Below are 24292 nucleotides of genomic sequence, written 5' to 3' on the forward strand. Positions count from 1 at the left end.
GAGGGGGCGGTTGCCCCGGGCGGCAGGGTTGAGGGGCGGCAAATTTTTGGTGCAGAAAATTTGTTTAATACAGTTTGTAAAAGTTTTTAATGAGCCAAACGTCATAAGGAACGTCAATTAAGTAATTTCAAAACTGCATAACGTAATAAACAAACAATAATTTTACAATAGCAATCAATATAAATTGCAACGGAGAAGAAAACACTGAGAGCCCTAATAGCATAGTTAGTTAGCAGCACGGCAAAGTTTGTTTACAATTTCAGCTGATCGCCATCCCAGTCAAGGCGCCATGCCACCCTGCCTCACTGCCGTGCCGCCCCCCCCCCCCTCCCACTCTACATAAGAACGCACCGCTCCCCTTCCACACCACTCGCTATCAGCGCACAGGTTCACTCTTGAAAAGTTCAGGTTGTGACTTGTACTGTTTATATCAAAACTACTGCGTCTTTTGTTGCGTTGCGTAGTGCAACTACTGTGTTCCGTGTTTTCTGCTGTCGTCTAGTTTTTTCCTTCTACATGCATAATTATCATCTGTTATCGCACTGGTAATAATGTAATGTTTACTTCTTTTTACTGTCGCCTTGTTGTTTAATATAACATGGATGGTCGAAAAAGGCTTAGTGGAGCTCAGTACAAAAAATCAGGAGTTTCAGCCATAATAACTGTACTGGATAGCGCGCTAGGTGGTGGAAAAACGGTCCGTGCCCGTCAATCGAATTGGCGGGATACCGAGGCGGACGGGCCGAATGAACCTCTCTGTTTTACACAAATATACAGTCACTCAACCTGCTCTGCTACATTTATTTGTTAACATAAAAATTTCAAATTGATATATTATTTTCCTGAAAAACCCAGTGCTTTTTACTATTTAGTTAGTTTTTACCTTAACATATTTCTTATAATTTATTTAGGCAAATTAAAACTGATGATAGTTTTTTAACACCATTAAAAACATGAAAAATGTAGTAAGCGAGGAACTTTTTTATTTTTTGGTCAGGAAAAAAATTCCTGCGGCAAAGTTTTAGGTCAAAGAATTAATTTAATTTTTTATTTGAAGCTTTTTTGATACGGAGTCTGCTTGTATCATTTTTAAGCGATTAAAAATAGGCATAAAATCGCTTGGCGCGGCATTGGCGCTAGGAGCTCGGCCGGCTCAGCACCAGTTTACGGGATCTAGATACTGCGTTTCTAGCATTTATTATCATTTTATTACATCAAATATGTCATTACATTACAAAGAATGGTAACTAAATTTACAAGCGTATGTTGATGCATTTTAATGCTTATCGGTAGTCTATAGTTAATAAAATTCATAGAATCAAAGAATAAATGTTGGATTCGACAGTAGTATTTAATACCTGAGAAAATATTTTGTTATTATTTTACTTCAGTGAGAATAATCAATACATTTGAGATATTGGCATTAAATATTATACACTCATTTTATTTAGCAACATAATATGTTTTCAAAACACGTTAATCACAGTATGACAAAGAAACATACACTATAAAATTAAATGTTGCAAAGTATCTCAATAATAATTGGTCCTCACAGCAGCAAATGATGACATGCTTTGTGAACAAATAATTATTGTGATATATTTTGCTCTGTTTCATGTTCAAATATTAATAAATCTAACTCTTTCATGACATCACTTAATTTCTTATGGGATTTACTTTTGACACATAGTCGATAAAGTGTGAGCAAGTACGTAGATTAATTATATCTGCCTATAAAACCTCCTTAAGTTCGTTACAATCAATTATCCTCGGAATATTTCCACAAAACTATCATAGCATTACACGGCGAGAGCGGGCGCGACGCTCGCCACTAGGGTGACTCATGCCTTTATCCATTATATAGAGATCTAATAGATCTATGCTTTATCCCCACTCCTCGCGGACTGAGCGAGGCAGCGGCGGACCAATTTTCGAGCCCTACTTCAACCTGAGCGCACAATCCAGGGAGTTATCGATTTTGAACCGTTTGGAAAAGTGACTCAGCATACAGAAGGTGAACTTCTTCATTTATCTTCATATCAGTTGATCTTGAGTCTTGAGACAAAGGTGCTCGAGATAAACAATCAGCATTTTCATTTTCATCTCCTGATTTGTTTTTCAACTTATAATTGAATCCAGAAAAAAGCATATCGAAGTAATCGAGCTGTTGTCATTTTCGGCAAAGAGTGGTCATGACTAAAGATTCTGCTCAAAGGCTTATTATCTGTGACAAGAGTGAACTGGCTTCCATACAAGTAGTTATGAAACTTTCCAACAGAAAATATAATAGCAAGTGCCTCTTGATCTAGTTGATTATAATTTTGTTCTGCAGGTGTTAGTGATCTGGATGTGTAAGCGATAGGGCGTTCATGACCATTTACGATGTGGCTAAGTATTCCCGCAATGCCAACAGGGCTTGCATCGCAAGAAAGTACAACTGGCAATTTTGGATCATAAGGAATCAGGACTCTGTCACTGCAAATCTCTTGCTTGAGCTTTTGGAAGGATGATTCACATTCTGTCGTCCATTGAAAACGGTGTTTCTTCTTGAGCAACTCCCTTAAGGGACAGGACAACGTAGATAGATTTGGAATGAAACGTGAGTAATAAGTAATCATTCCAAGAAATCTTCTGACCTCATCAGCGTCGTGCGGTCTTGACATTTCCATCACTGCCTTTATCTTCTCGGGAGATTTGCTGATTTTATTTTGCTCAATCAGATGTCCTAAGTATTCAATCTTTGTTTCAAAAAATGTACATTTCTTTCGATTTAGATGTAAGTCGTATTCTGTTAGTCTTCTTAAACACATTCGAAGGTTGTGAGCACATTCTGCTTGGGTTGCTCCATGGACGACTATGTCATCGAAATAAGCTTCACACTTATTAAGTCCATTGAGGATTTGTGACAAAATTCTGTTGAATTCTAAGGGAGCGGTTTTTATGCCAAAACTGAGACGGTTCATGAGAAAGGTTCCCTTATGTGTTGACATAGTTTGGATTTCACTACTTTCTTTGTCTACTGCTAAATGTAAGTACGCTTTATAAAGGTCAAGTTTGCAAAAGTATTTGGAATTTCGGAGACTGTTAAGAACATCTTCAACCGTCCTTATAGGAAAATTAGCCGAGACTAACCTCTCGTTTACACCGCACTTGTAATCCACACAAAGTCTCAGTCCACCATCTGGTTTGGGAATGATGACGAGAGGTGATCCCCAGTCACTTGTCGCAATCGAGTGATGATTCCCTCTTTTTCTAAAGATTCCAACTCCTTTTCAACACGTTCTCTAAGTGCATATGGGACATCACGTTCTTTTGTAAATACCGGTTTTGCGTCATCTCTTAAAGTTAATGAAACTTGAATGTTAGGAACACAACCAATTTTTTCCTCAAAAATTGAAGCAAACTCATTCAGAATGTTATTCATATCTTGAAAGTTCTTTTTGTTGCCATCAACCAAATGGACTTTTGGATTAGTTTTCATGTCATGATCGATTTGTTTTAGTTCAATGTCGAAAGCACGGATCAAATCTCTACCTAAAATAGGATCGTGGCCTGATGAAACTACATACACTTCTGCTTTTAAAGATCGTTCTTTATATTGTAATGTAACTTTTGCTTTTCCTTTACATGGCACAATATCATTGGAATAAGCTCGAAAATTTAGATTTGAAGGTTGAAGATCTATTCCCAAATTCAATGCTAAGAACTTATCCTCTGGTAAAATTGTGTACCGTGCACCAGAATCTACTTCCATCTTCAGTTTCTTGTGGTTTATCGCTACCTCTACTATGTACTTTCCATGTCCAGGTTAAATTTCGTAGAGGTTGATGATTTTCTGATCTTTGGATACTGAACTGATTATGTTGCATGCCCCGTAGGAACAATCAGATTGTGAGTCATTGATCATATCATTGTCAGAGAATCGGTTAACTTGTTTACTTGAAGCATATTTCTTGGTCAGGGTATTGATGCAAACTTTTTGAATGTGGCCATTCTTCTTACATGCTTCACAGAATAGTTTTTCACGCCTTATTCGACACTGGTTTGATCGGTGGTTCGATGTTCCACATCTGAAGCAAAGATTGTTGATTCCTAAGGACTCATAATCGATTCTTTGGCTTGATCGATGCTTGTATGATGGTTTTTTCCAGGGAGATGATGTTGATGATGATGATGATGATGTCCGAGTGGATGGATGATCGTGTCTAGTGGTCTTCTGAATTTTCATTATATCTGGCACTGAAGAACTAGGGATCAGAGGTTTTGAAATGTTTGAAAGTTCCTTGCACTGGATTTGGGCTGCTTCAAGAGCTATAGCTCTCCTGACTATTTCATCAAAGTTCTCTTCCTTTCCTTGTAAAAGTTGTTCTCGAATGCTATTATCACGAATGCCCCTAATGAATTGAGCCCTTAAGAAAATGTGAGCTGTTGAAATGTTTTCTCTGCATTCACATTTTATGTAAAATTCACAGTCAGCAAGTCGTTTTTGCAAACTTGCAACATAGTCAGGTATGTTTTCACTTTCTGATTGGTAAGTGGAGAAAAAGTAATGCTGCGACACTACAGTATTCTTTTTAGGCGATAGCATTTCGCCAAAGGCTTCAACTAGCTGTTCATATTCCAAGTCTTTGATTTTCTTTGTAGGTCCTTTGAATGCAACTAAGTTGTTGTAATGGATAGAACCGATTGATGCACATAGAATTTGAGCTTTTTTAGTTTTGTTTGACACATTCTTCATGCTGAGATAGTTTTTAAATCGTTCAATATAGGCTGAAAATCTTTCTTTTTCTGAGTTGTAACTTTCAAATTGAGCAGTTGGATCTGGTGTGTTATCTTTCATTTTTTGTTCTAGTTTCTCAAACAACAGAAATAGAAGATCCATTTGTTGTTTCTGGCCTTCTATGAATTTGTCAAATTGTTCTGAGTTCATTTTGTTGTTGTAACTTGAATGTTCCTAAGCCTGAGATGTAGTTATTAAGGGGACTGTGACTCGAAATTTTTTTAAAAAAATCAATTTTCTTTTTTTTTATATGTTATTATTCTTTGAAATCTCCTCTTTTCTGTGGTATAATTAGTTTTTACAGGAAAAAATCAGAACACCTGTAAAAATATAGTTTATTAAGCTATAACAAGCGTTTCGAGGGCCTCGCCAGCCCTCGAACAGGAGAATCACACGCCCCACGCGTGTTTTTTTATTAAATTGCTCTTCCCGAAAGTGAATATTTTATAACTTAGATGTAAGTTTTCTCAGCTCCTATATAAGATAGACTTACAAAATTTTTATGACAGTATCCTGATATGATTAGCTAGTATGCTACATGGTAATTTTAAATTTCATTAAAAAACAATATTGTAAATAATTTTTTTATTTACAAAAAATATTGAAAAAAATTATAAATTTAAAAATTCCAGTAAAAATTGAAATTTTAACCTAGGTAAATAATTTCATGTAGCATAGTAAATAAAAGGCTAATGAAAAATACAAAAAAAAATTATGTCTCTATCTTGTATAGTTTTTAAGATATGCTGCATAAAGTTAACATTGATTAATATAGGCGTTTACAGTCCCCTTAACATGTTATTTGAAGAAAAGGTAATTGAAAAAAAATGTAACTGGTCATTAATGTATGAATAAACAAATTTATACTTTTACCTCGTCGCCAAAACTGTTGTAACTCTTTATAACATAATAAAAGATAAATCAGATAAAAAAGTGTATTATTCCATTAACATAGAATAGAAACTAAACATAAACAATAGTAATCAATAAGAATAAAGATCATATGATCAGCTGGTAATTCAAATGCAGTCTATTAAAAATTATAACAGTATGCTATCACTGCTCACTTGAGTTTAGATTCCTTAAGGACTAATTTTGAATTATATTATACAAAATTTGATATATTGCAATTCTCTTACAAATTATGTAAGTAATTAATACCTATATTTTTGCTAATTATCCTACTAATATTATATCAAGTCGAATAGATTACAGAATAGGAACCAAAACCAGTTCGAGTCGGGTGGTGTGAGGGCAAGCGGCATCCAATCAGCTTCAAGAAAACTGTCTGTTGCCAAGTTGTGCCACGCACTCAGTCTTTGCCCGACAGCCGACCTTGCGTTTTGTCAAGAAATTGCCTTAAAGTGAGCTTATAATTAGAAACGGGCCAGTAACAAAGCTACACAAGGCATCTCACTCCATTCTACACTCATCCTTCACTCATTTAGGTTAAAATACGCTCATAGGTGGCGTCCCCATCTCAGATGAATAATTAATATGGAAGATTGTATCATCTTCATTTCCATGTTAATTTTGTTTCATGTATCAAACAATAAGCTGAGCAATATTTTAGAAGATTTTTAGAACTGCTACACAAATTGTTTGGTCATATAAATTTACTGTTATTTACTGTTACGGTAATTTATTGATTCAGTTTAAATTTATTAATTTTTATGTTTATATATTTTTCAAAAAACTGCATCTGGTAGCTGTTTGAGCCATTTTAAAGACAATTGTGTAGAAAATAATCAAACCATAATAATGTATGTATACGATATAAAAATATAACAATACTAATAGCCGATACCACCAAGAACAAATAAATTATTTAGAGTAAGGGGGGTACCGGGCTCTAGGTGAAAGTCAGCTCACCAGCCAAGAACGATGTGGCAACGTCGCATCCCCTACCTCTTTAAAGGCCAGTCCTATTCTCCTGTAATCTATTCGACTATAATATAAATGAAGTTGTGGGCTTTGTTAAAAAAAAATAGGCCATGGATATGATTATTTACTGAACATGGGAATAAGGCAATACAAATGAGTTTAATCAATATTAGGCCTGGCCTATCAAGTTAAAAAATGACTTTCTGAGGAGTGATTCAGGAAAAAGGAAATTATAAGTGGTGTAAAGACAAAATCAACATATTTAAGAAACATAATACTAAATAATGAATGTGTTAAATGGAATATTACAATTAGTAGATAGAACTAGACATTTCATTTCCATGGTAAAGTTGTAGCCACTAACAGAGTGCGCTGATATGAGTTACTGATCTATATTGAATGTACAATCATTTTATCCAAGCCAAACCGATAGGAAAACTTATTGTGGATTATATATCAACTTATTTTGAATCAACTTTATTTTAGCAACAAAAACAATTTCCAAATTAGCCATTTTTTTAATGAATGGCTATTTTAGATTCAACACACTTCATTTTATTGCTCAAAAGCTAGTATTTTTAATATGTACTTAGCTAACTGAATACAAGTACAATGTTTCAGAAACCTCCACCTCATGTTCTATCTGATGTGCTGTCTCTTTCTCCTCAGTGGATTGTAGTGATTGCTATCCTGGCTGTGCACACATTCCTCACCTTCTTTGTACCTCTACCAGGATGTCCATTGTAAGATATTTTCTATTATTAATCTTAGGGTGTCATTATACCCTATACAGGGTGTTTCAGAACTCCCTACCAATATTTTAAGACATTGTTCCCGGGTAATAATCATATCTAAATATCATTATTATTTAAATTGTCCTTTAGTTACTCACACAGCCGCAATTTTGTTTTTTTCACTCAGTCAGTTCCTCTAACTTTTTACACTCACTTTTAAAGTGTACACTCAGTGTAAAAGGTTAGGGCCCTTTCACACGAGGCCACCAGTTACCGGCCGGGAAACTGCAGTGGATGGTACAGGCAACTTACAAGCCACTCTACTACAGCCACTGTACTGGTAGAAATGCTGTACATGCTGTCGAACAATGAACATCTCCTTCTTCTCGCATTGATAATAAAGAAAATAAGGCAAAGACACAGGCGTACTATACCGAATAGCCGGTTACTTTTCAATTTCGCAAATTAGATCATCAGTATCCACTTTGTTTTCTATTATTTTGTTTATTCTCTTCTTCTGTTGTTTTCCTTTGCCTTTTTCTTTTTCAGCAACGTCCTCTTTATTTTTCTTCTGATCGCTCATTTTCACAAACAAACAATTCAACACGAAAACATTCAACAACTACAACCATAGTGCGTTTGTCTTTGCAGTCTGCACGTGAACTGATTCAAAATAGTAGCTGCGTGCTCATCCACGGTGGCGGCCACTGGTTGCTACGTGTGAAAGCTCCCATATAATTCAATGCCCCGCGACGAGTTGCCGCCACTGCAGTTGCCGGCGGTGGCCGACTAGCAGTTGCGCGAGAAGACACTGCTCGGCCACTGTGTAGTGGCGGGCAACTACAGTGGCTGTGTGTGAAAGGTCCCATTTAAAATAATGTTAAACCTGTGGCGGGCAACCAGTGGCGGCCACCGGTGGCGGCCACCAGTGGCCTCAAGTGAAAGGGCCCTTAGAGGAACTGACTACACTGAATAAACAATAACATTAAATCAGCTGATTAGTTTGTAAGCAAGTACGTTGACTTTCCCCACGGCTGATATAAAAGGTTTGGGTGTTTTGTGTGAATTTTGAAGACAGTAAAAAAGGTGTGCAATTTTTAAGCCATCCTAATGATAGATAATTGATAAAAAATACAGTTTTGGGGTTATGTAATATTTTATTATTGTTTAAAATAATCTAAATTTACTTAAAAATAACTTGCAAAGAGAACGGTGATTGTTGTATTGTTGGGCAGACTTTAGCCTATGCCTCGACATGAACTGCAACTATAACCTCCAGCGGTCATGTATCACTAAAGCTGTCATGTCTCAGTTAATATTCGTATAGTATTAAAAAATAAGGTGTCAATCGATTTATTATTAAATTCCTAAAAAAAGTTATACTTGTAAAATGTTTGTAAAATCGGCGGTTTTTAAGTTATTTAAGAAACAAAAATTTTAACTGTCGCCATTTTGTTTTATGAATTCTAAATTTTGTCCTAATTTTTCTGTAGCTTTGTCTAATTGTCATAAATGTTTTTGCAAAGTTTCAATTTCCTACGTTTAACCATTATGTAGAAAAAAAAATGATAAGCGAAAAAAACAAAATGGCGGCTGTGTGAGTAACTAAGGACTTCTGGACAATTTAAGTATGATATTTAGATATAATTCTTACCCGGGAACAATGCCCTAAAATATTGGTAGGGAGTTCTGAAACACCCTGTATAGAAATCCTGGATATGCTTTTATTATATTTGTTCATCACAAAAAATAAACGGAATCTTATATTGGGAATCAAATATGTTTCTCTTGAATGGAAAATGTGAAAAGCTAACCACTTGGAAGCTCATATTATTTACAATAATTTATTCTCAACACTTATAATTTAATAAACCAAAAACCATAAAAGTAAGGTTTATATGCATGCTTACTCTAACATATACTTCTCTGAAATGGCTCTACAAATTCCCTTTGAAAATTAACATTGAAGAGGTCCAAAAAATTTGATCTTTGGAAGGAGTATATCATTGAATGTTTTAGTTTTTAATTTACTATAAATAATGGTTATTGCTTAAAATAATTTTTTAGATTTTTCACGTTTATTTTCAGTATAATATATGAATATTAATATGTATAATAATAATAATATGAGTATAATAATGTGAACTATCAAATCAAATCAAAATATACTTTATTCAAAAAAAAAATAGAACAGTAGAAAACATAAACAAAAACTACCAGTGAAACAGATATTGTTCTGTATTTAAGTACTTATTACTATATTTATCTATATAATTAATACGCTACATGAAACTTTGTCGGTTGAACTCCTCCGCCATTTCTTAACCGATTTTATCCATTGACGTCTCATTGGAAAGAGCGTGTCGCGTAGATTTGCAAACTGGCATTACATTTTTGAAAAATTCCCTTGGGCTCTGCCCCAGTGGCTTTGAAAGTTCCCATGTTATCCTTATGGATAACTTAATTGTTTACATTTTGATCAGCTGTATAATTTAATTGCTGTTACAGTCTTTATTTTTCAATTCGAAACGCATTGAGTACATTTATTTACTATTTCAGTTTGTGTAAACATAACCCCCAAGTTTGATGGTGTTAGTATGGTTGTATCTTAAATTTGTGTATTTATCGTTGTTTTGTGTTGCTATGACGGATTGTGTTAGCTTGATCGTAACTTTAATTTGTGCATGTATCGTTGTTTTGTGTAGCTATAATTTGTTTATTTGTTGTTTCTTTCTTTTAAATGCCTCCGACGCGACGACAACGTGAAACATAGGCAGGAGACGTAATCGTGATAACGACCGCAGCTACAGAACAGTGGCGCGTAATAGGCTTTAACTCATCACAGTCAGCACCTGACCCTGGACAATCTCAACTACAGTATTAGATTACAAATGCGCCCTAACACTACCCCAAAACGACTTTTCTTTCTCAATTGGCCCTCTATCAATGACCTGTGTTGCCTGTACAGCGAGGCATTTTGAGAAGGAGAAAACCGGCCGGAATGCTTTAGGTTTATCAATAACAAAGATAAACATGGTCTAAGTTACTCACCGGTAATCTTTAGAGTTGACTCTTTTAAACTCATTGTAAATATGACTGTTATTTGTTTTGAAATAACTCATGTAATACTTTGCAATTGCTCGAATTCGAGCAACATGTACACTAGTTATTATAATTATTGTTCAATTTTAGTGATAGCTTATTTCCAAACCAAATCTGTCTTTTTAAATCTCATTTTAATCTGATTAAGGATTGTTATATCAAATGTTAGAGTCTCACTCACACAAGCCTACACTAAACACACACACTATCTCGGCTGTGTTGCCCGATGCAGGACGAATCCTATTGGTTACAAAATGCGGCGTGATATGGACATGGATAAATTTGTGGTACCCCTCTAAGAAACATTGAGGTAGCGTCCCTTCCCCCTCCAAAAATCATGTTTAGTTGAAATGTAACTCTCCTCGGCTGAATACGTGCATTGCGCCGTATTTCATTACTCTTTCTCTATTTATAAACTTTTACCGCTAAAACCGCTTCTCGGGCTCTCTAGCCCTCTTTAATCGTTCGTCACGAACAATTAAACTGTCTCTACGTCAAACTTGCTGAAAAGTGTTTTTAAAATTAGCTATTTAAAATGGATGCCAGGGCTCAACACGCCAACCAGCTGCGCCGGGCTCAACATGCCTCTAGTGCGGTTCGTACCGTGCTCAACACGCCTCTAGTACGGGGACGGGATGTACCGGGCTCAACATGCCTCTAGTGTGGTTCGTACCGTGCTCAACACGCCTCTAGTACGGGGACGGGATGTACCGGGCTCAACATGCCTCTAGTGTGGTTCGTACCGTGCTCAACACGCCTCTAGTACGGGGACGGGATGTACCAGGCTCAACATGCCTCTAGTACGGGGACGGGATGTACCGGGCTCAACATGCCTCTAGTACGGGGACGGGATGTACCGGGCTCAACATGCCTCTAGTGTGGTTCGTACCGTGCTCAACACGCCTCTAGTACGGGGACGGGATGTACCGGGCTCAACATGCCTCTAGTGTGGTTCGTACCGTGCTCAACACGCCTCTAGTACGGGGACGGGATGTACCGGGCTCAACATGCCTCTAGTGTGGGGAACTATTAGTGAGTGATTTGACTAGTTAATATGCCAAATGGGCTAATTTGTCCAGTCTAGAAAAGTGAAGTGTTTAAAATGTAATAGCTACTTAAACAGTTTTTAAGTGTTACTTACCTGAAATATAAACTTATAAGGGATTGTAAGAAGTAGTTCATAAAAAAAGAAACAATGAGCATTAAGAAAATCGTAAAAACAATATCACAGTTTGTTGCACTAGGCCTGAGGCAGCAGGTCACAATGATTTAAAACAAACAGTAAAAATAATTACTTTTTAAAAGTAGCCTACTATTTGTATTAAAAAATCACAATGTATGCATCAAGAATATTTTACTCAAACTGAACAATTTTTTTTAACAGACAAGAGATAGCACTACGAGACTCAAAAGGACTACTATTAACCTGTTCATAAAGCTAAACCTGTTAAGTTGTAGCTACAGGATTCAGCAGAATCGGCGAGAGTTATCAGCACATTTGTTTACTTGAAAACTTGACCCTTGTATTTGCACTGTTGTCATTTAGTACAGGTAAAATAGGGTTTTATAAACAACAAAATTTGTACATTCATGAAATTTCACCTGTGAGTTACTAATAATATGAGAAATGAAGACCCGATGAGTCCCCAAAATTTTGGGCGTCCTAAGGCCCTTTTTGGGGCCCTTTTTGTTCCGAAGGTCCCTTGTTCCTGAATAATTTTGTTTTTACGTTTAAGGTCGAGTGAGGTGTGGTTTTCGATGGTTTTAGTTATTTTAAATCGATTGGGAGTAGTTTTAAGTGAATTAAACCACACCATACAGGGTGTTTCGAAATATTATTACTTTTTACGATATTTAAACATTTATTCATAAAGTAATAAAGTTAGTTACCTCCATGCTCTATATAAAAGGGTATTATTGAAAATAATTGTAATTCTTTACTACGTAAGGGGAAAGGATCACAAGGAGTAAGAGAAAATATTAAATACCCCCGTCACAGCAAACCTGCAGACCTAGCAAATTTCCGTTTTACTTACTTGATTTTCAATTAAATCTAAAATAGTATTGCGTTTAACGATTACCTAGGTTTGCTGCTACAAGGAGGCTAATAAAGTGTGTTTATAGTAAAATATTAATAGCCTAGTATAAAACAAATAAATTTGACAAGTTTGATCAAAATATATCTATTAACAAACAAACAAAATCATTTTACACTATTCTACATAAGAATAACATGGTAGTTTTAAATTTACAATTTTAGTACATATTTTTATCCGTAACTAATAACCATACAAAAACACGTTTAAATACTAAATTATTTGTTTTTAAGCTATTTAAAATGTTCTAGAGAAAAATTGGGAAACTTTGTGTTTTGAGGGTAAAGTAAATAAGAAAACCTAATTTTTACCCCATAAACCTCGTTCCCATTGTTCAGGACAAAAATGCTTGTACCGACAATGCTGCTCTGATGTCTTAGGGCTGTCCTGGTCGTCATAACCACGAAAGATAACTGTACTTGTATTGATTGAAAATAAGTTTGAGGAACTTAAGATACAAGTTGCAAACTTCAGTATGTATGAAAGGTGTTCTTGCACCACATTGTTCGTGCTTTAAGATTGGTGTTGCCTGTTCTGCAATTTGCAAGGTTTTAGGTTTGTAAAGGGGAATCCTGCTTTAACACCAACTTGGACAAAATCAGTAAAGATGGACAAGTTGCTAAGAATAATAAAATTTTTAATGAGTCGTCTGAGAATAATTGTTGTGATGATGAAATTGTAAAGAGAGATACTACAGAAATTGTAGAAAATAGCTTTAGTGTAAGTACTTCATTTTAATATGTAATGTATGGTTTTATACAAATACAATTGTTTTCATTTTTAATATATGTAAAAGAAGAATAACTTAAATAACTACCTACCTAAGAAAAATACATGTCAATTTGAAATTGGTCTTAATAGATTTGCATAAAAAACGCGTCGAAAGTTTATTCACACCACCTTAAAAGTTGAAATTTTTGCTTAGTAACCTATGTTATTAAGCTATTACCGAAGGTCTTATGGTAAAACATAGACCCGAAACCGATTTCCGTTTTCATTTCGATGCCCCCAGAAGCCTAAAACACCATCCACTCAAAATATTATATATGTGTTTATATACATATATATATAATATAATATATCCATGTTATATAAGTGTCCGTTAACATGAATACTCGATTAATTTTGGTTAAATTTTAAGGAAACCGGTATAATCGGTCCATGGATCAGGGTTTTATGTGGTAAATATTTGTAATCTTTGACCCTCAAAACACAAAGTTTCCCAATTTTTCTCTAGAGCATTTTAAAGAGCTTAAAGAAAACAAATAGTATAGTATATTAACGAGTTTTGTAAGTTTATTAGTTACGAATAAAATTCAAAAATTGTAAATTTAAAATTCCATGTTATTCTTAAGGAGAATAGTGTAAAATGATTTTGTTTGTTTGTTTATAGATATGTCTTAATAAAACTTGTTAAATTTATTTGTTTTATACTAGGCTATTAATATTTTACTATAAACACATTTTATTAGCCTCCTTGTAGCAGCAAACCTAAGTATTCTTTAAACTCAATGCTATTTTAGGTTTAATTGAAAATCGGGCAAATGAAAATTTGCTTAGTCTACAGGTTTGCTGTGACGGGGTTATTTAATATTTCCTCTTACTCCTTGTGATCCTTCCCTCTTATATAGTAAAGAATTACAGTTATTTTCAATAATCCCCTTTTATATAGAGCATGGAGGTAACTTATTTTATCACTTTATGAATAAATGTTTAAATATCGTAAAAAGTTATAATATTTCGAAACACCCTGTATGGTGTGGTTTAATACACTTAAAACTACTCCCAATCGATTTAAAATAACTAAAACCATCGAAAACCACACCTCACTCGACCTTAAACGTAAAAACAAAATTATTCAGGAACAAGGGCCCTTCGGAACAAAAAGGGCCCCAAAAAGGGCCTTGGGACACCCAAAATTTTGGGGACTCATCGGGTCTTCATTTCTCATATTATTAGTAACTCACAGGTGAAATTTCATGAATGTACAAATTTTGTTGTTTATATGGAGTGTTTTTGTATTATTTTACCTGTACTAATTGCTATTCCAACAATATTATGTGGAAAAATTTTTAAATCCACCTTTTAGTTTTGGTGTTTGTAAAAATACTTGTAAATAGCTTCTACTAACTGGGCTTATTTATTTATTTATTATTATTATTTTTTTTTTACAAGTTTAGATAGTTAACAAGTAACTTGTCATTATTATTATTTTATATATATATATTATAACATAAAAAAGTGAAATCATTAGATGAGATGAAATAAAGAAGAAAAGAATTATAACTTTAAGCACATTTTTTAGGACAGCAGAAATTCAATCAAAATAAAATTGAATATTTTAAATTAATAATAATTGTTCTGAAATGCCATTGCCTAAGGGGTGGATAAGGAAAAAGCATACAAGGAAGAAAGGGTTGAATGCTGGGAGGATTGATATGTGTATTAAATCTCCAAATGGAAACACATTCCGTTCAAAAATATCGCTCAACACTTATATAGAGGAGAAAAAATTACCTTATAAATAAAAGATTTTAATTTTTCAAATAAGGGTACCACAAGTATTAATGGTTCTACTATTGACCCTATGCATGCATTAATTAGTGATAAGGAAAATTTATCTCCCTTCCAAGATAATTGTGAAACATCGTCTTTGGTTAAAACAAAGGATGGACATAAATCTTTGGGTGTTTGCACTACAGGGGAAAACATGGTCTCAAGTAACCGACAGATCACAGTATCATCACCATCACTCAAAACAATGACATCCTCAGCCCAAACAGATATCTAAAAAACTTTGATATCAACGAACTATTATCTAAAAGTTGGCTATCTGATGACACCCTGCAAAAATATTTTCAAGTTTAGGACTCAAAATTGTGGCTTTCAAGTAAATCTTGCCTCATATTAAATCCACTGATTGCACACATAGTCAAAAATATGGATGATTATAAACATTTCTTAGAAGGACATAATCTTGAGCGTTACGACTATCTCATCATCCCGATTAATGATGCCACATCCCTAGATAAGGCTGGTGGCTCTCACTGGAGCGTACTAGTAATAATTGATAAGATGAAGAAAAATATTATTTATGTAGATTCTTCGGCACACATTGTCTTAAATCATGCAAAAACTGTGTTGCAAGTAATCTGATGGATTACCTTGACCTACATGACTTGAATTTTACTCATGCTTCTTTTCCAACTCAATTAAATGGCTATGACTCAATTATATACTCAATTTTTGCTATTGCGAAAGTTAGATCCTAGACATCATGAGTGATGACTCATGTCTGGATGTAGATTATCTTGGTACTCAAAACTAACTGAAGTTGACCTTATCAGAAAAAGATCATATGTTGCATATGTCTTAAATAATAGATTGTCTATTGAGAAGGATGCATTACTGACAATTATGAAAGAAGTAAAACCTGATTTAAAATTAGAACCCTTAGCTACACAAGCAGATTTTTGATCTAGAGAAAGAAATTAAGGAATTTAAAAGTCAACCTAATATGGTAAATGCTAACAAAAAAACCCACTGTAAATATTCCCACTCATACAGAGTAGAAGTCGTCAATGTACAATAGACAATCCAACAGACAATAGACCCAAACTCCTGATTGTGGCTGATAGCCATGGATGTGTGTGTTTAGGATGTTCTTATGGAAAACATAGTTTCCCACCTAAATAGTTCATGGCCAGATAGCGGTTATAACATTATAGCTGCATTTTTAAACCAAATGCCACGATTTCTGATGTGGTTAAGGATGTGAAAGGACTAACAAAGTCATTCACTAAGTCTGATACGTTGGTCTTGGTGGGTCAAATGAAGAGGTATAGGTCAGGCAGAAAAAAATGTGTTGTTGAAAATGTTTTACAGGACACTTTACTTCTCACTTCACTTCTTCACTTTTACTTCTCACACAAACATCATTGTCTCCGGATTACCATACAGGCACCATAACCCAGCTCTAAATAACCGGATATGCTATCTCAATATGGACTTAGAAAAAACTGTACAAAAATTCAGCCACGCATCTTTTTTGCCATTAAATGAGTTGCCACGTAACCTGTATACCAGACATGGCCTCCATTTTAATAGATTTGGAAAGAAACAAATTTCAATTATGATCATTACCTTCTTTTAGCGAATTTCCCTATAGGGAAGTAGCTATTACAGTAGGTGGCATGGTAAGACCTAGGCCCGGGACTGATTTACTTTTTCATTTTGATGTCCCCAGAGGCCAAAAACACCATTCGTTCAAATTTTTATATATGTATAAATATATATATATAGATTTAACACACATATATATGTGCCCGTGAACACCATAACTTGAGTAATTTTTGTCCGATTTTGATGAAATTTGGTTTGAAGGTGTAAGGCGGGATAAACTTGAATGAGTTCGGGAACCAGGATGATCGGACCATGGGAACGAGGTTTTACGGGGGGTTTTATGGGGTAAAAATTGTTCTTTCTAATTTTTGACCCTCTAAACAGAAAATTTCCCAATTTCTCTCCAGACCTTTTTATAGAGCTTAAAAAAAATCATTTACTATATCAAATTGTTTTTGTACAATCATTGGGTACAGAGAAAATTCAAAAATTTGTTTTTTTTAAATTCCCATGTTATTCTTATGGAGAATATTGTAAAATGTTGTAGTTTGCTTGTTTATGGTTATATTTTGATCAAACTTGGTAAATTTTTATTTTATACTAAGTTAATAATATTTTACTAAAAAACACACTTTTTACCCTCCCTGTAGCAGCAAGCCTAGGTACTCATAAAACCTAATTGTTAAATTAAATATATTTAATTGAAAATCAATTCAGGAAAATGGAAATTCGCTTAGTCGGCAGGTTTGCTGTGGCGAGGGTATTTGATCTAACAACTGTTAAGAATTTCCCTAACTCGACAAATATTAAACAGGGCAACATCAATATTGTCGAAATCAGTATGCAGGACATGTTTGATAAATTCATAAATGATTCTAAGGTGGCATTTGCGCACACCATATCAGCAGACCTCCACCATAGCAGAAATATGTCAGCGGGTGTAGTTGTTGCTTTCAGAAGAGAATTTGGTAGACCTAAGAAGTCTGATTACCTTGACTCTAAACTGACCATGCAATCAGTACAAAATGGAGCAACGATCTTCAGTCTGGTAACAAAGGAAGATTATAATGGAAAGCCGACAGTACAAGATTATAATGAAGCATTTGAACAGCTGAGTAAAAACTTTAAAAAGGAAAACTTAAATCATCTCATCTGCTCTGTAATGGGGTGTGTGCAAGACAGTGTGGAAATTGAACACTTTGCAAATAATATTTACAAAAATATACAAATGCAAATATCAGTATTGTTTCCTACAATCAGCCAAGCGCAGAGAAAACTGTGGAATGGTCTTTCCCACTCTCACTTTCTAATGAAGCTGCAAAAAATTATTTCCTCCAAGTGGGCAGATGATAATGCTGGGGGGGGGGGGTCGATTCTCTCTGGGGTAAATAGTGCAGTGATTGGTGATAACCTGCAGTTGCTTTCTTCCGAATGTAATGCCCTACCAACCTCCAAAACCCAAATTCCTGGTTTCAAAGATAACCCTAGTGTAGATAACCAGCTCATACATCTCACCAAATGTCTCAAAAAAAAAATTCGAAAATTTGTATGAAATAATCCATGGTAACAATGGTAAAAAATTAATCATAATTGGAGATCTAAACAGTCGAATTTCTAGTGAGCAAAACATTACTGAAGATACTAATATACTGACCAATGCATGCCTAAATTATGATCGAAAGTCAAAAGATACAGTTTTAAATGTAAATGGGAAAAAAATTTTAGAAATGTGTGATGATTTTGGATTACTTGTATTGAATGGGAGAACAAAGTGTGATTCTAAGGGCGAATTTACTTTTGTAAATAAATTGGGAGCGTCAGTGATAGACTTAGCACTTGTTTCAATTCATTGTTTACAAATAGTTAGTGATTTTAAGATAATAGAGTACATTGGGTCAGATCACTTGCCAATACAATTAACTCTTAAGATAAGGAAAGAATTAGATTCCAGAGTCGAGGGACAAGTTTTATCTTTACTTCCAAGATTAAAGTGGACCAATTTTGATGATTTTAATTTTAAGGAAAGAATACACACTGCTGCTTTAAATTTGCAATTGGACATAGACGAGGAAAGAAATGTTAAGAGTCTCATTCAATGCATCACAGAGTCAGCTCATGTTAAACAAGTAAAGTCAAATACAAATAACTCTTTCAAGTTTGCAAGGAAACAGCCATGGTTTGACTTACAGTGCGCTAAAGCTAGGCACAATGTGTTTAAACTATTGAGAAAGTACAGAAAAAGCGATGAAATTGAGATAAAAAATGAATATATTGAGGCCAACAGATCATTAAAAAATCTACTTAAAGCAAAAAAAACTGCTTACTTTGACAATATGTATTTATCTTTGTCTCAGGCTAAAGACAGTAAATGTTTATGGAAACTTATAAATAGTTTTAAGATTCAAAGTCCTAATACAGGTGGTCAAGTCAGCCCAAACGAATGGTTAGAACACTTTAAGAGTCTCTTGAACCCGCCCCTGCTGTCAGCCAATGTCTGTTATGCGCTTCCTCTTATTCAAGACGACTTTCTAGATAAAGAATTTAATTTGAACGAATTAAAAACAGTTTTATTGAAAGTAAAGAATGGTAAGGCACCAGGAGCTGACGGAATACCCTACGAGTTCTTTAAAAATGGTTCAGAGTCATTTTTAGTTAAGTTGCTGAATTTTTATAACAATATTTTCAAAACTAATAAAGTACCGAAAAGTTTTAAACAATCAATTATCTATCCTCTGTTTAAGAAAGGTGATAAAAACATTGCACAAAATTATAGGGGTTTATCATTTATAGATTGCGTAGCTAAGTTATACACAAGTTTACTGCACAACAGATTAAATCTTTGGATAACAGATCATGATAAGCTGTGTGAATATCAAGCTGGTTTCAGGAGTGGCTATTCGACAATTGATAATGTTTTTATTCTTTCAAATGCTGCAAAATTGTGTCTCAGTAAAAAAAAGGGTAAATTATATACTTTTTTTGTAGATTTTACTTCAGCTTTCGATACAATAGATAGAAATGCTTTGTTTTATAAGTTATCATGTCTTGGTATTTCTATGCATATGTTACGCGTTTTAATGGATTTATATAATGGTACTTCGTCAGCTGTCTGGTGTAAAGATGGAATAACAGACTACTTTGAAACAGGCCTCGGTCTAAAACAAGGAGATGTTTTGAGTCCTTTATGTTTTAACTTATTTGTAAATGACATTATAGATTCATTAAGTGGAGGCTGCATTTTTGGAGATGTTCAAGTTAAGGCTTTGTTATATGCTGACGACATTGTGTTGATGGCTCCGACGGGAACCAGTCTGCAGTTAATGATAAATGACCTTGAGAGATATTGTCAACAATGGAACTTGACTGTGAATTTAAGTAAGTCAAAGATTATGGTTTTTAGGAAAGGAGGGAAACTGAGGAAAAATGACAAATGGTATTTTCGAGGTGAAAGAATCGATGTGGTTAATGATTATAAATATTTGGGAATAAACTTAAATTCTAAACTATCCTGGGGTTTGCATTTAAAACACAAGTGCAGCTCTTCAAAATTAGCAATTAACAGTATTTGGAATACATTTCTAAATAACAAAAATGTACCTTTAAGTAAAAAATTCACTATTTATTTTTCAATTGTCAGATCAACTCTTTGTTATGGGTGTCAAATATGGGGTTTATGGGAAAGTGATTATGTAGATGGGACTCTTTGTTATTTTGTAAAGAAAATTTTAGGATTGGCAAAAAATACTCCCAACTATGCATTGTATCTCGAAACTGGACTAGAAAAAGAGTACATTTATACACTCAGCATGCATGCTCGTTACATCATACATGCTCTGTCACTGCCGCCGAACCGTCTACCAAATAAATTAGCAAAGAAAATAATCAGCGAAAATATTTATTGGAGCAGAGATTGGAAGGGTCTTGGAAGTAAACATGGAATTGAATTATCCTTTGATGTGAATTCCATTGAGGATACCCAGCGACACCTGTTATCAGTAGTAGAGGCAGTAAGGGGGGAGAGCAGGCGGGGGTTAGTCCAGGCGGCATTGGCCTCACGATACCACACAACTTATGCTTCACTGAATCTTGACCTTGGAGATAATGGATATCTATCAGATAACGTTCCTGATATTGTTAGACGATGGGTATTCAAAGTAAGGACAGAGACTATTTCCTTAAATTTTAAACCTTGGATGACAGACGCTAATTTTATATGTTCTTTGTGTAATCTAAATGAGAATGAGGACACTTATCATTTTGTTGCTCGTTGTCCAATTTTAACACAAATTAGAAATAAATGGCTATTGAAACCTATTTTAACTCGCTCAGAGTTTATAAATTTTCTTAATGGTAAGGATTGGCGTTCGCTGGCAAATTTTCTTAAAGAGGCTTGGAAGTATAGGTGGGATTTGGTTTTAGAATTCAATGTCTAGCAGCAAAACAATATACATATTACAGCTTATTACAAATATTTCACATTTTTAGTTGTATAAAATAAAATGTTGTCAACCCGGCAGACGGTCTTATGACCATTGCTGTAATGTGCTGTTTTTAGTAATTTTGTTGTTGTTATGCAGAAGATTATGTTTAGTTATAAGTTCATATGTATTTATGCAGTTTATTTTTTTGTTAATTAAGCACTTTTTCATTTCATTCATTTCATTTCATTTCATTTCAAATGTCTCAAAACCTCGGTCAAGACGTGCATCAAAGAATAAAACGAGAGAAAAACTTAAGATCTTATGGCCGTGCAAAATAATGAACAACAGGCCGATCATCTTGAACAGGAGTGTCAACGAATCTCTGCTCGACGTTTGGAAGAACGTCAGCACACTGCAATTCCTCAAACTTCTAAGTTGCCATGTCAGCGGATTTTGGATATTCACGATTGGGGCCATTTGACATGGCATGAATACACATGACGTGTGTCTGAACTGATCCGTGGTCAGAGGGTAGTTCTTCAACATCCAAACTGATCCAGAAATCTGCAGGTAGAAAATAGGGTCGCTTGAAATATACAGTTTGATCCGCTATGCGTGGGGGGTGGCCTCTACTCCCCATAGCCTACAGATAGCCTTAAACACACTATTACATAGCATTTCATTATTGCTGCCATTAAAAATTCAAAACGTCAGAAAACTATTAGTTCACAGTTTATATAAGTACAGAAGTGTAAGTACAGTTATGTCAGTGGTTAATATTAAAACAAAATGTTATTACTCAAGTCACGGTACTGTAAATAATCTAAATGCTATGATTTATGAAACGGGTGTAATTAGACACAGATTACACAGTTGATATTATTTCAGCGATTAATTTTTTTGGTTTGTAATAAAACTATTTTTGTTAATGATAAAATGTGTCTGATCAAACCGAGCAAGGCTCGGTCCCCCAGTACTAATAATAAAAATACATGTAAACTTAAAAATAATAGGTAATAATAATGACAAAGAATATAGTAGGTTTCACAGAAAGTTATGTTCAATATTAAACATAGGCCTAAGCATGTCTATTTTTGAAAATCGACCTTTCACTCCATCCACCATGAGTTTAACTTCTGTTGGCTAGAGGGTACATAGATGCAGGAGGTATCCAAGACATGGGCATCTTCTCCAACTGCACTGGAGGAATTAGCCGATACATAGATCAACTGTTGGTGGGGGAAAGTCATCTGTTCCAGAGATCAACAGTTAGCGAGGTTTATCACACTGCTCCTTTTGATCCAGAAGGATTCTTGGGTAACTATAGATTTAATCCAAAAAATAAAATATTAAAGGGATTTTATAATAGGTGTTAAGAAATAATACACCAACGTATGATAGCCCTTTGTGAATGTTACTGGGTGTAGTCACATGAAAGTTAAATAATATAAAAGTAAATGAAGTTGTAAAAGAAATAAATTGATTAAAACTTTTAACTTGACTACATGTAGCCTACTGTATCCACGTATATTTATGACTGTGCAGGTTGCTTGACCTCGGTAGTACAAGTAATGTTGGGAGTGCAGGCTGGCAGTACATTGCTCACTTACTCCGAAGGTCGCCCAAGAGTTGTCCGTTGGCTGTTTTGGGGATTACTCTGTGCTCTCTGTTCCTGGGGCTGTATCTCTCTGGCACATATACCTATTAACAAAAACCTCTGGTACAGTAATATAAGTTTTTTTTGCCTTTTATCCTTTTAGTTCATTTATGTAATTTTAAAAAATCAAATCTATATAGGGTAAGAGACTAACGCCATAGATAAAACATACTCCCAGTCTATGCTAACGCTCAGTTGGTAACGTCATGGACTTCGGGGCTAAGGTAGCGATGTCGTGGGTTCGAATCCTGGTACCTGCCGCTACTTTTTATCAGTACACTTCACCTTTGTACTGAATGGGCTCACCCCTTGCTTTGCTGGACACAATCCACGCACAGGTCAGTAGCCTATGTGGATGGGCAAGGTTAACATGTTCGCTACTGACATACACTGCCGAAGTTCAAATGGGCCCGGGCCCAGGGGCGTAAGATTTTTTTGTTTAGTTGGAGGCGCAAGCAACAGAAAATATTTGGAAAATATCTGAAATTGCTCGACGGTAGAATTCTCTTCACTTTAGTTCCCATTCATGACTCACTGCTTGCATATATGTCGCTACATGTTCTGCCTTATCTTTATTAATAACTCAATAACTCATTTATTTGGCCAGATTGACATTATTATTACATGCATTATAGCCAAGTCTAAACCTAAAACTACTCATATATACGATGAACGAGCATACAAACTGTTTTCTTCTTGGTGCGTAAGTAAGAAAGTTAAAAAATTGTCAGAAAATGCTTTATTGGCATATTTTGCAGAACAATCAAAGGTGATTAAGTCTTCAACTATTTGGAGACTATTTTTATTTGTTAACATAAAGAATTTCATTTCAGTTTTCATTAATTGTTAATTTGCTTGTTGTTGGTTTGAGAGGGGTGTTTATACTGATTATTAACTGTTTATACATGTACTCTTGAAAATAACACTAAATATAAAGTAACACTGAGATACTACGACTACAATCAGCTGGGGCAGTGTTTCCCATTCCGTTCAACACTTTGGTTTAACCTAACCTAAAAACGTGTTGTATAGTGTTTGAAAGACTAATTATTTATGCTTTATAGTGACAAGTTTGGAATAATAACACCCTAAAAAGTAGATTACCTTTAATTTATCTTGCAAGCTTGTTATCTGGAAGTGATAAGGCATGTCCTTTATCCTTTAGAGTGATACCTTTAAACTTATGTTATCTGAAGGTGATAAGGCATGTCCTTTATCCTTTGGGGGTGACGATCCTTATCCTTCTTCTCCTGTCTGTGTCTGTATGTGTGTGATTGGATAGTATTTAGGAGCAGTGGGGGTACTTGCTCACACCTCATACAGACACAGCCAGTATGGGACTTTAGAAACGTGATGACTTACAGAATGTAAATACAGGGGAATGTTAAAATTGCAGATGATTTAAATATGGCTCTACAAGTATGTTTGTAGGGAAGAATGGAAATTATTCCGATGGCTCTCCCATGAAGGCGTAAAAAGAAGTGGGTTCTGGTGCT

General features: G+C 34.8%; 1 protein-coding gene and 1 long non-coding RNA gene across 3 annotated transcripts in view; one reads left to right on the forward strand and one right to left on the reverse strand.

The window, feature by feature from the left end:
* The window catches only part of LOC128983554 (heparan-alpha-glucosaminide N-acetyltransferase), a 178335-nt gene that overhangs the window by 107736 nt on the left and 46307 nt on the right, over window positions 1-24292 (forward strand). For both annotated transcript variants that reach the window (XM_054402867.1, XM_054402868.1), the window contains 3 exons: window positions 7286-7407; window positions 22287-22456; window positions 22685-22859. In XM_054402867.1, the coding sequence (XP_054258842.1) occupies window positions 7286-7407; window positions 22287-22456; window positions 22685-22859 (467 nt within the window). The remainder of the gene's footprint in view (window positions 1-7285; window positions 7408-22286; window positions 22457-22684; window positions 22860-24292) is intronic.
* The window catches only part of LOC128983555 (uncharacterized), a 53085-nt gene continuing 50677 nt past the window's right edge, over window positions 21885-24292 (reverse strand). Inside the window, exon 3 of the long non-coding RNA XR_008489864.1 lies at window positions 21885-22840. This is a non-coding gene — a long non-coding RNA (uncharacterized LOC128983555). The remainder of the gene's footprint in view (window positions 22841-24292) is intronic.

Source organism: Macrosteles quadrilineatus, unplaced genomic scaffold (assembly GCF_028750875.1).
Source record: "Macrosteles quadrilineatus isolate MER2022 unplaced genomic scaffold, UCM_ALF_1.0 Scaffold_1__1_contigs__length_201487025, whole genome shotgun sequence".
Taxonomy (NCBI): domain Eukaryota; kingdom Metazoa; phylum Arthropoda; class Insecta; order Hemiptera; family Cicadellidae; genus Macrosteles; species Macrosteles quadrilineatus.